Source organism: Hevea brasiliensis, chromosome 3 (assembly GCF_030052815.1).
Source record: "Hevea brasiliensis isolate MT/VB/25A 57/8 chromosome 3, ASM3005281v1, whole genome shotgun sequence".
Classification (NCBI taxonomy): Eukaryota; Viridiplantae; Streptophyta; class Magnoliopsida; order Malpighiales; family Euphorbiaceae; genus Hevea; species Hevea brasiliensis.
The window spans coordinates 108,658,232-108,670,615 of record NC_079495.1 but is presented as its reverse complement, the minus strand read 5'-3'; the positions used below and the strand labels follow the sequence as shown (position 1 = coordinate 108,670,615).

Sequence of the window (12,384 nt, the reverse complement as noted above, 5' to 3'; positions counted from 1 at the left end):
TTTTCTCCTATTCACTTCACCCAAAACAAATATAGCCTCAAATTCAGTCTCTCACCGTTCTCAATTCTTGCCTCTCAATGTCCTCGTCAACAGACCAAATCTTCAGTGACCAGAAACCTCCACAATCGAACCCTCAAAATATCCGGAAAACCTTCAATAAACTCAAAAAGTACACCTCCAAACTCGCCAATTTCGCTCTCCAATGGCAGGATCTCGAGGATCATTTCCTCTCGATCAAAACCCAACTCCAGGAGCTCGAGAAAACCTACAAAATCAATACCCAGCAAGCTTTTTCATCCCAAATCGAGAACCCAGAAAGGGTAAACGGAGATACCATCACAAGACCCGTTGTTGAATCTGAAAACAGAATCCTTGAAAGCGAAATCGAAGATTGCGAAACGAAACCATCTGTTCATTCCCAAAACGAAAACCTAGAAAGCGAACAAAATTGGAAAAGCAGGAGTGGCTCAAAGAGCCCTCATATACCCATAGATAGCGGCAGGTCTTTGTTATTGTACTTAAATGAGCATGTAAAAGAGCATGAGGTTTTGAAAAGTGGCGTATACAAAGTTCTTAAAGACGCGTCTCATCCTGGGAAAGTGGTACTCGAAGCTTTGAGATTCTTCTATCCATCAGATTCAAGTAAAGGTGATCTGCGTACTGATGTGAGCGTTACAAGGAAGAGTTGTGTGGTTTTACTTGAGGAATTGGGTAGGGTGGGGCCTTTGATAGGATCGCAAGATAGGGGGGAAGCGTTGAGAATGGCGTTGGAGTGGAAAGAGAAAATGAAGAAGTCTTTGGAGGTTTTCGGGTTTCTGATGCTTGTGGCTGTTTTTGGGTTAGTGGATGAATTTGATAAGGAGGAGACATTGAAGCATTTTGATAATGTTGCGCAGCGTGAGCAGGCACCTGAGTTATTTCGAGTTCTTGGATTTGCAGATAAAGCTCATGGTGAGTTTCACCAGAATCGTTGGTTTTGTGATTGCCTTTCGTCCTCTTCTTGTGATGTTTCTCGTCCTCTTCTTGTTAACCTTTTAATTTAGATGGTCTAGAGCGTTTAAATTTTCATTCTGTTTATCTATGCATAAATGGTGCTTATGCTTTTGCTAATCTATCTTATAGATTGCAAAGAATTGAAATTAAAAATTAGATATAAATTATAGAATGCATGGAAGTTTTATGTTCTGCTTGGATTGTCGAATAATTTTATGGCTTCAGTGTATGGAATTTGTGCTCAATTACAATTATTAATTGTAAGAAGATGTTAAAAATCTGAATTGCAATGCAAGAAGGCATTTTTCATTTCTTGCATCCATGATATATCCTCTATCTTCCATGAACTTTGATATGCAAAAGTTGATGGAACCTGCTATCTTGTTTTGATTTTGTAGACTTTATCCAGAAGCTTATTGGCAAAAATAAGATACTTGAGGCTGTTCCTTTCATATTTGCCTTTGGTCTAGTTGATAAATTCCCTCCAGTGCCCCTGCTTAGACTGCATGCAGAGCGTGCTGAGAAGAATTATAAAAAGATTTGCAGCAAGGGAAATAATTCTTCAAAGGCGCTGGTATATTTCCTTCCTTATTACATAATGGATCTTACCAAAATGATCAAACTTTTCTTCTAAACACGTCTAAAGTTAGATAAATCTTCACAGGATGATGCTACAGGTACAGAAATAGCTGCTCTGAGAGGTATACTAGGATTAATCAAGAAATATGAGCTTCAGTCAGAGTACTCACCTCAGGTTATTAGGGATCGCATCCTTAAGCTTAAAAAGCAGAAAAATGAGAAAAAAGCCGCTGGAAGATCCCCTAAACCTGTGGTTCAGCTGCAGCAGCAGATTGGAAATAAACGAACTGCTCCTGATAATTCACAACAGAAACAGCAGGATACATATAAGCGTCTCCGGACAGTGGCAACAACAGTGCCTACCTCAAATATTTCTGTCAATACGCCAATGAACTTGAAACTACCATCTTATCATCAAGAGGCAGGATTGTACAGGGGTGAAGATGCAAAATACTTCTCCCCATTATCTGGAAGAACAGCACTGGCAAACAGCATCACAAACGCTTCTGTTAGTGCTACTTTGACTAGTCGGTCAACACAATTGTCTCGCATGCATACAGCAAGCTTAATATCGGGGCAAGGTGCACAGCAATTAATCCAATCTTCCAGACTCTCCAGTTTGGCAGGCTCCTTTCCAGTTACTGCGCCTACAACATTGTCTGATGGCAGAGCGGGTAATGCTTTCCATACGCTATCAATGAGTTCAGTGCCTGGACAGTATAGGCCTATTGGATCTGTTCCTGCTGCTAACCATCATCACCATACTCCAACAATCGATCGATACCGTTTAATGGCCTCAACATCTTTCAGACCACATATGAGCGCATTAGTTTCACAATATCATACAAACATCAGAAATGAGAACACTGGTAGACTTGGATCAACTGATTTCCCCTACACAAATTGGCATCGCATCTGATTCAAATTCTTGTGAATAAGTCCCTTGTATCTTTGAGAAGCAGTTAGAACATATGCAAAAAAGTTCTAGGCATACATTGTTGTTTTTTGTTATGAAATTTATAGCTAACTTGTGAACGAGCGTTCCTTTCATGCAATAGCAACTCTCTAATCAATGGGTCCCGACTTTTGAGTGGCCTTGGCTTGACTTATGTAACTCCTTGTATTTGATAATGCAGCATAAACTTAGTAATAAAAAACCACTGAGGTTATTGAGAATATGTTAAGATGTTATTAAGAATTATTTTTATATTAAATTTAATGTTTTAATTATAAAAATTTTAAAACAGCAAAATAATTTTTGCAGACTGCGTAAAAGCAAGACAAACAAGCTCTGTATGGTACAAATACACAAGAAACTGGCAAATAAACTATATACAAACAGAACGCAAAGTGAACCTTCATATCTTACAGGGGAAGAAAATTACAAACATAAAATTGAATTATACAGGTAACCCAATGACAGATTAGGTCAAAACCACTGTATAATACAAAGCAAAACTCTCTCAACTAAAATCTTGGCAAAATATTCAGCAATAGTTTCAAAGATGTGTCATCCTTGATAGTCTTTCAAAATGCTAACAACTTTACATAATTTTACATTTGCTTCTCTTCTCATTGCCATTGATTGTGGGAACTACGCTCTGTTGGTGAGCCAGGAACGAAGGGAACAAAACCCCGGCCGCCAAACATGGGACGCATAAATGCATTGTCAAACTTACGCCAGTAGTAATGAACGGTATGAGTTGGGGTACTTAGGAGTGCCCTTATGCTGTTTGGACGGGGAACCTCATTGCCTCCAAGATCATCTAAGGAGTCCTGATTGTCTCCAAGAAGTGCCACGGTAACTGATTTTGGAGTATTTGGATCTGATGATACTGTTCTGCCTGTTTGTTGTTGTTTCGAATGTGGTAGCAAAAATCTTATAAGGGGTTTAGTCATCAAACCAAACACCTGAACAGGACAAAAAGATGAAAAAAGAATAAAAAAGAAAAACTTGTAACTTTAATTAACATCAACTAGCAAGCAACTGCAGAGTTTGTATGCACACACAAGTTTACAGAAATATAAATTTGTATCGCTGGTTGTCATTCTTTCTTAACCCAAAAAGTGTCATGTGTACATTTTTGGTTCGAAAAAGAGGACATCATAGAGAATAGGCAGTGATTAATGTGAAGGCCAGTTGAAGTTTAAAATCATTGAACACCCAAGACCATGATAATCCATAAAACTAAAAGCCAGAATGCATATGGAAAATTTTTTATTTTTCCTTTATTGCACTGTAGGTTGTCATGCAACCAACCCTGAGCAAATGTAAACCTCAGGCAAATAAAGTTGGACAAAATGGGTTCCTTCTTCCTTGAGGCAATCATAGAAGATACCAAGGTAGTGAAAGAATTATACACATTCACACACTGACAACCTAGGAAGAAGATATCTTACCACAGTACTGAAAAGAACAACAGTTATGGTGCTGGTAATCATTATTGCATTCCCTCGTAAATGGGTATGGCCCAAGCTTGTAAACTGCATTTATTTAACATGAAATTATAAAATGATATAATTCATCAATATCAATTAACAGAATAGAAAGCCAACTTTTTTTTCTGTATATCTAAATCTCAATAACCTCTCTTTTACATGTGAACGCATATTAGCCCCACTTGAGGAGATTTGTCTATAGTCTACCTTATTATATGCAAGAGCTATTGACACTGCACCTCTCATCAGACCAGCCCACCAGATAATAATCTGAAGAGAATCAATTAATGAGCTTTGATAGATCAATGGACTCAGAACTAAAAAAAGTAAAATAAGCTGATAGGATCAAATAAACAGAATCATGTACTTGCTGCTTGAAGCCAATCTTCTCAGTAGGTGATTTCTTGGATAAGTTGGATAAAAAGGACAAGGGGAAAACAAAAGCTGCTCTTCCAACCATAACAAGAGCTATTAATATTGAACTAACTGAAACTGATGTTCCAGGGCTGCAACAAAGTCAAATCAAACAGTATGCATTAAATTCAATATACGGTGTTCTAGCAGAGTATTACATTAGGCACTGTGAAATTCTGGTACAATATAATCCCAAATGGACTTTTCATAATTGTGAAATGTACCTGTCACTGACAAATCTCCACTTCTCAATGTCCAAGGCATCCATACCAACATAAAGGAAGATAAAAATCTCAGCAACAAATGACAAGGTTGCGAAAGCATGCCTGCGATGTTTGGGTAAGATTTAAAGCATTTAGAAAATATACGATTCCTAATAGGGAAAAACATGACAACAATTGCCAACTGAAAAATACACATTTTAAGGTAAGACATACTTGGTAGTGACTCTAGAACTCTCTGTCACATTGTGCCATGTGTAATGGGACATCACAATCCCGCAGAAAAATACAGTGAGAATCCCACTCAAATAGAACAGCTGCAGGACAAATTGAAGTTACAACATCAAAATTATAAAACCAAGAAATTAACCATCAAATGTAAAGAAGGCATTTGAAGAAGGGTCCTTGGGAAAGTTTAGAAATCTTACTTCAGCCAACATATATGAAAGGTATGCCATGAGCATCATAAGAGCAAACTCACGATCTGTTGAGTGCCTGAATCATACAAGACATTGAGGTACTGCAGAATCATTTTAACACTTCTATTCTAAAGTACAAGGTCTGAAATATCTGTGTCCAGTGCCCACAGGACCACATCTGTCTAGAAAGTAGAACTAACTGTATCTACTCGATTAAAATCATTGATCATTCAAGCAAAATGAAAAAGTATACAGGTAAACTCAGTTGCCCAAGATTATAAACTTCTGCTAGATTACATACGGCTTCACCAACTCAATCACCCATTTATCTAAATACACCTTTCCTTTCAAGGATTCATTTGGTTTTCACAAATAAATTTGACTATAGCACAACAAATGCCAGATTACAATAACAAAGATTCCAGCCACTATATACCTGCCAAAATATAGCTTTTTGATGATGTAAGCACTAAGTAAACCAGTCTGCAAAAAAAAAAAAAAATACATGCATTACTCATCATATTGCTTGCAAGTAAACAAATGCGGGCAAGTCCTTTTAAGTGTGCACATGAGAGAGCATGTTTGTGTGCATGAGAGAGAGAGAGAGAGAGAGAGAGAGAGAGAGAGAGAGAGACTTACTATAACTCCCAGCATAGTGCTTGTGAGAAATAGATATAAAAAGTTGCAAATAAACTGCCATGCAATTCTGGGATTGATATTAGTCAGATCAAAACTCTGGATTGCATTGAAAAGCACGACTGATGTGGCATCATTTACAACACCCTCCCCAAATACTAGACTATAGAGTAAAGGTGTCTCATCCTGATTAAGAATCTGAACCAGCAGATGAAACAAATTTATGTATTGTATCTCATATGTTTGAAGTTCAAAACACAACTACTCCTTTAATATGCATCATACCTGCAATGTGCAAACAGAATCTGTTGCAGCAAATATGGCTCCAATTGCTGAAAATAGTATAAGAACAAGTAAGCTTCCACCAAAAAAAAAAATGGTTAAAACAAAAAGAACAAAAATAATGAAACAGAGGAGTAATAAATATAGTACCTATGTAATCCCCTATATCCAGTGGACCAATATCCAATTTCTGAAAGAATTTTATGGCACCTGCCAGATGGATTGTAATATTCAGTACTAAGTATTTTCTTGCCACTGTAAAGCCAAGTCAAGCACAGTGATTATTGATGTTGACAAAGATTGAACATTGAAGAAGTTTGCTTTAAGGAATTCTAGTTCTGTTTTCTTTCGTGGGCAAAAAATTTTGATATGTAAGGCCTAGAAAGTGATCCAAATTCTGATTTAGGAGGTGATCCTAAGCCAAATCCTCCAAGCCACAAATTTAACAAAATAAGCCAAACATAGATAAAATGACAGCTGAAATGATTAAACATTTTGTCTTCGTATGTACAATGCTTACTGAATACCATCTTTCGATATGTACAATGCTTCAGCAGTTTGACTTTTTAACTTGGTAAGTGGTAAGGAAGGACTCAAATATTGCAAAGGAATGATTGAGAATAAATATAGCATTTGAATATCAAAACAAAGAACAGAAAAAATAAATGGTTTAGTATCATAATTCAAACAAAATTAATACAGAGAAGCAGCCTCTGTGCCTTATGCATGCCTATTCCACAGTAAATGTGCAGCTTTGACAAACTTGGAGAAGTAGAGTTCATACCAATATCTAAACAATGTGTTAGTCTCAATGAAACTTCAGAAGCAAAGCAAACAATTAAATTAACTGCATGTGTGAAGTTCACATATACCTGCAGATATGATACAACAGGATATCAGTGTGCCAATAGCACCAAATAGCATGATAGTGATGAAGTTACGAAAGAATTGCTTCTTTTTCACCTGAAAACTGGCATAGGAAGCAGGGTTCAAAAATCAATGATTAAATCAGGCTTTAAGAAGTCGATCATTAAAAATTCAAATAAGTCTTTAATATCACCATTATACCATAATAAAACAAAGAATAAAATGTCAATGTTGGACAAAAGATCAGTGAACCATTGCTCATTACCAGCAGAAGATTATATAAAAATCACATTTGACAGATTTGAATTTGAGAATGATCAAGGACAGAAATTGGATTTCATCACCCACAGTGCAAGAAAATAACTAGTTTCGAAGCGGGCTAAAAGGAACAAGAAACATACCCAGCATTAAATATAATAGGTGGTAGAAGATATATAAAGAAAAGATCCTCGCTGAAGACTAAAAGATGCGAGCTTTTTCCGCCACTAACCAGCAGAATAACAACCCCGGTACATACACCCTGCCACCAACCCACACAGCATCAAGCCATCAACCATTTTAGTGTGATGCATAATTCATATCCTAAATAATATTTTTTTTTTTTTAAAAAAAAAGGAAAACTAAACATGTAAGTAAAGTAAAATCCACCAACGCGCTTTACTTCATTTCTAGAACTTCCAAGCAATCAAAAAGACGAAAGGGAAAAAAAGAATTTAAATAGTGAGAATCTCACAATCAAAAGGGCCGTAATGGACTCGTTCATCCATCGATTCTCCTCTAGAAGATGACCAATCACAATACAAGCGCAAAGAAGCGCCACAAATAAGTTCATAGAGACAACAGAGGCGTGATCAGATGTGTTTAGCATTTGCAATTTTGACACAACTGAAGTTACAGGGGTATCCATTGTATCCATCTCTCTCCTTAATCACGCAATTAACAACCAAATAATAATAATAATAATAATTATTATTATTATTATGTTATAAACAGAAATGCGAAAGCTTAGATTGCTATCCAACACCCAGAATATCCACAGAATCTGTTTATGTCTCTGAACTATCCATTTCAAGCGGCAGAGTTACTTCAACTGTGGGATATCTGCATTAAAACAAATCAACACCAAAATCAAATCCTAATGAACAAATAAAGCATCAATTAAGCTAATTTCCTTACAAATTCGAACTTTCTGTTTCAAAATGTCAAAATGCATATTTTAGAAAACTTTTTTTTTTCTATTTTCGAAACCCAAAGTAAAAGAACAATAATGCATGGCTGCTAGCTGCTGAAAATCCAAAAAAGCAACTACCTTTAAGAGGGAAACGACGAAATTAATATAGAAAGCTAATTCTATTTTGATCAATGTTCTGAGCAAGAACCCAAGAAATGATGCATGAAAAGAAAGCTTAATACTGAATGAAAAACAAAATAGAAGCCAAATCTCTCTCCGTAGCTGGATTTGTGCAACCACGAGAAAGAGAATTCAAAAAGATAGAGATAGATAGAAAGAGCAGAGAAATCAATCTCTGCTTCGAATTTCTTTTGGACACGAAAAGATCTGTGGGACGAAATAGAAACGATGTGGAAGCGAAATTTGACACGATTTTGAATGAGAGAAAGAAGAGTGAAAGTTGAGGAAAGAGAAAGAAAATGGTACGACGAGAGAGCAATGGAGAGAGCGAAAGCCGCGTGGTGCGGGATAACAGAGACGAAGGAGAGAGAAAAGAGAAATTAACGGGAACGGAGGTTGGCTGATCTTTACCGTCGATTGTGTTGACTAGTGTCGTCAGACGAAGGTTTGGCATGAGGTTGGATGCGTGATAATACTTTCCCCTGCGGAGGGAAAGTGATGTTGATGCCATATTTGCTCGAGTTAATCATATTAAAAAATATATTAATTATTTAATATTTAAATAATTAAAGTGACACGATTAATTGTAAATAAAAAATAATTATTTTTTTTATGAAAATTCTATATAAACATAAATATTTACATTAATTTAAAAATGGTTTTCAAAGCTAAAATAATTAATAATTTATTAAAAAATTAAATTTAACACCTCACAATTATATCCTTAAAAAGGTTTAATTTATTGAATTATTTAATTTTTATTTTTAAATTACAAGAGATTTAACTGCAATACTAATTTCTTTGCTATAAATGCAGATCTTATTTTTTAAGTATTACAGATTAATTTTTGTGATTGAATTCATTGACACAAGTTAAATTAAATCATCATTATTTTTATTATATATTTTTTTTTATAAAAAGAAAAATAAAAGTTGGAGTCTCTCACATCTATTATTTAATTTTTATGATTAACAAAAAAATTTCCTGCTTTGAAGCGCCGACCACCGTGACCCCAATAAATGCAAAAATATGAAGTGTTTGATCTCGTGATGGTATTTGGCTGAGAATCGAATCTCCCCTTAAGAATCTTCTTCATCGTCTGAGAAATAAAAAGTTGGCAACTTCTGTAAGGCCCTTCTCATTCCACGTTTCTGCTAGTGAGTTGGAATCTTACGCCCTCCTTTTAACGCCATGTTTGGATAAGTGAAAAAGGAGAGAAAGAAAATAATTAAGGAAAAATAATTTTAAAAATATATTTTTTTATTTAGATAGGAGAGAAAAATAAATATTATTTTTTTTATTATTTTTTCTTAAAATTAGAGAGAAAATAATAAATTAAAGAAAAAAATTAAAATTATATTTAAGAAATTATATATTTACCTTTTATTTTTATTGCTAACTTTTACATTCTCTTCCTTATTTTCTATCATTCAAACAAAAAGAAGAAAAATAAAGAATAAAAAATAAAAAATATTTTTCTTCCTCTCCCAAAATTTATCAAAATATAGTGTAAGGTGTGGCAAATATTAAGATATTTGTGAAAATTAATTTATTTAAATACAAATTTGATTAATATTTTTTATTTTAAATTAAATTTTATTTTAAATTATTAAATATATCTTAAATTTATTATTATTATTACTTAAATAATATTTAAATTCATTTTATTATATAAGCTTTAATCAATAATATATATATATATATTTATTTATTTATTTATAATTTATATTTTAAAAATTTAACAAGTCTATAAAATATTTAAATTATACTATTATAAAATATATTTATATTTAATTAATTACTTTTATAAATAAATTTAATTAATAAATATCTAATATATAAAATTTGAATTTAAATTCGTAAACTTGAACTCATCTTATTTTTAATTATATATTATTTAAATTATTCATTGAAATCCTACATTCAATAATAATTGAATTCTAATACTAGAGAATATGTACAGCACAATTTTTGTATATCAAAATTAATTTTTTAAAAATAATATTTTACATTGATTTAAAAAAAATAGTAATTTTAAAATTAAACTATAATTAATAAAAAATAATCTTTATTTATATCACCATTAATATATGAATGATATATAAAATAAAATTATAAGAATTCTCTTTTATTTTTTTCTTCAATTAATATTTTATTATTGAATTAATACATGTAGTGGGGTGCCACACTTTAGTGTTTTCAATTCATTAAACACTAGTATATTATTTTATTATTGAGAGTTTAAATCTTTTAAATGTGTATTAATATAAACAGAAAAATATTTTTTGAAAGGGATATGAAATAAATAATTATTTTTTGAAATTAATTAATAGTTTGTGGAAACATCAATCATATTCACATTTCTGAAAAATGAATTAATTTACAAACATGATATGAACAAACCAAAAAAAAACAAAATAATTTCTAAATAAATAATATTTCTTAATAATATAATTTCAGGAGTCAGACTTCCATTATTAGACGTGCCTCAATCAAACTTCTTGCAAATCGTTTGCCGTTTCAACTTTGAACTATCTTAAAATAATATTATTTGTAACATATTTATTAAAAAAATTTTAAATTTAATTTAATATAAGAATAATTTAATATATTTTAATAATAAAAATTTAAAATAATTAAACTGCTTTTCTCAAATTACTTTTTTATTAACATTTAAAATTATAGCTTTTTAAAAATATGAAGTTTAGTATACCAAACTTAACTTTTAACGAAATCTAAAAAATTTTTAATTTATCTTTTAATGGTATTTAAAATAATATTTTAAAAACATAATTTCAATTTTATTCTGAAACAAATTCTGAATATTGTATTTTTTAGCAACAATGTCTTTTGTTATTATTAATATTATTATTCTTAGTATTATTTAATGATATCAGTTTAATTAGTAAAATTTTAAATTTTTTTATTAATTATATTTAATTTTATTTGAGTACTTTAAAATTACTTTAAAAATTCTAAATATATATATTAATAAATGAAAAATATCTTATTAAGATTACTAAGAATAAAAAAATAGAATTACAATGTATACCTTATATTATACTTTAATCTTTAAATTTTAAAAAATTAATTATTTAATCCTAAATTTTATAATATATTATATTTTAATATTTGAATATTAAAAAATAAATTATTTAGTCTTTATAATTTTAATATATAGAATAATTTAATCTCTTTAATTTTAATATTTATAATTTTTTATTCACTAATAAAATGACTAAATTATTCTATGTATTAAAATTATAGTGATTAAAATATAAAATAATATAAAATTGAAAAACTAAATATTATTTCTCAAAATATAAAGACTAAAATAAAATAAAGTATAAAATTTAGAGACTGAATAATTAATTTTTAAAAATTTAGAAATTAAAATATAATATAGGATAAATTCAGGGATTAGATTGTAAATTTCCTAAAAACATAAATACAAATGATATAAATCTTTATGATGTGCGAGCGACAGCTGTGAGAAAGGAAAGAAGACAAAAGAAATAGTGTCTGTATTTGAGAAATTTAGGACCACAAGGAACATGTTGGAGAGAGAGAGAGAGAGAGAGAGAGAGAGAGAGAGATGATAATTGAGGGCGGCTATACTATACCATGATAATTGATAAGTTCTGCATACGCTGAAGATAATATGCTATGTCCGTATCCCAATCTTGTATTCATATCCATCATGAATTTTGGCTTGTTTCTCATTAATAATGCACTGCTCACTGCCTTGTTCCTATCTTCAACTTGGAGGGCTTGGGCTGATGTTTCCCATCTTTACAAGCAGATCAAAAGAGTAAAAACTCGAATATATATCTATCAAATAAATGATATGCGTTCAGCACACTGAATCTGACAATTTTGAATTCTTCCATGTCCAGTTATTGGGATTTGGTGGTTCAATTTTGTAACTTATACCATGCTGGGGTCTCACATGCTGTCGTTCTTGGGATGATGATTACCAAAACGACAAGCTTTTACTCCATTTCACACTGAGTGGTAGCCCCTCCCTCTTCCTTTGTCTTTCTATCGGTTGTGGAACCCTCCATGATGACCCTGTAGAATTTATCTCATGGGGTTGTATAGGTTGTAATTCACCCAAATATAGTTTGGTATTTTTAGTTTTTTTTTTTAAATGAAAATGGTTGCATTACTTTTATCGTTGATT

At 31.8% G+C, this 12,384-nt stretch overlaps 2 protein-coding genes across 2 annotated transcripts; one reads left to right on the top strand and one right to left on the bottom strand.

The window, feature by feature from the left end:
* On the top strand, positions 1-2,607 carry LOC110635536 (FRIGIDA-like protein 4a). The gene is made up of 3 exons (XM_021784920.2): positions 1-951; positions 1,392-1,567; positions 1,658-2,607. The coding sequence occupies exons 1-3, from the start codon at positions 78-80 to the stop codon at positions 2,489-2,491; spliced, it is 1,884 nt and encodes a 627-aa protein (XP_021640612.2). The 5' UTR covers positions 1-77; the 3' UTR covers positions 2,492-2,607.
* Positions 2,608-2,905: 298 nt separating this feature from the next.
* Positions 2,906-8,635, bottom strand: LOC110635509 (sodium/hydrogen exchanger 2). The gene is made up of 15 exons (XM_058144538.1): positions 8,160-8,635; positions 7,584-7,951; positions 7,252-7,370; positions 6,856-6,953; positions 6,134-6,193; positions 5,987-6,033; positions 5,705-5,899; positions 5,502-5,548; positions 5,075-5,141; positions 4,863-4,963; positions 4,650-4,751; positions 4,379-4,517; positions 4,219-4,281; positions 3,973-4,056; positions 2,906-3,483 (listed from the first exon to the last, which is right to left on the bottom strand). The coding sequence occupies exons 2-15, from the start codon at positions 7,764-7,766 to the stop codon at positions 3,145-3,147; spliced, it is 1,644 nt and encodes a 547-aa protein (XP_058000521.1). The 5' UTR covers positions 7,767-7,951; positions 8,160-8,635; the 3' UTR covers positions 2,906-3,144.
* Between the last annotated feature and the right edge of the window lie 3,749 nt (positions 8,636-12,384).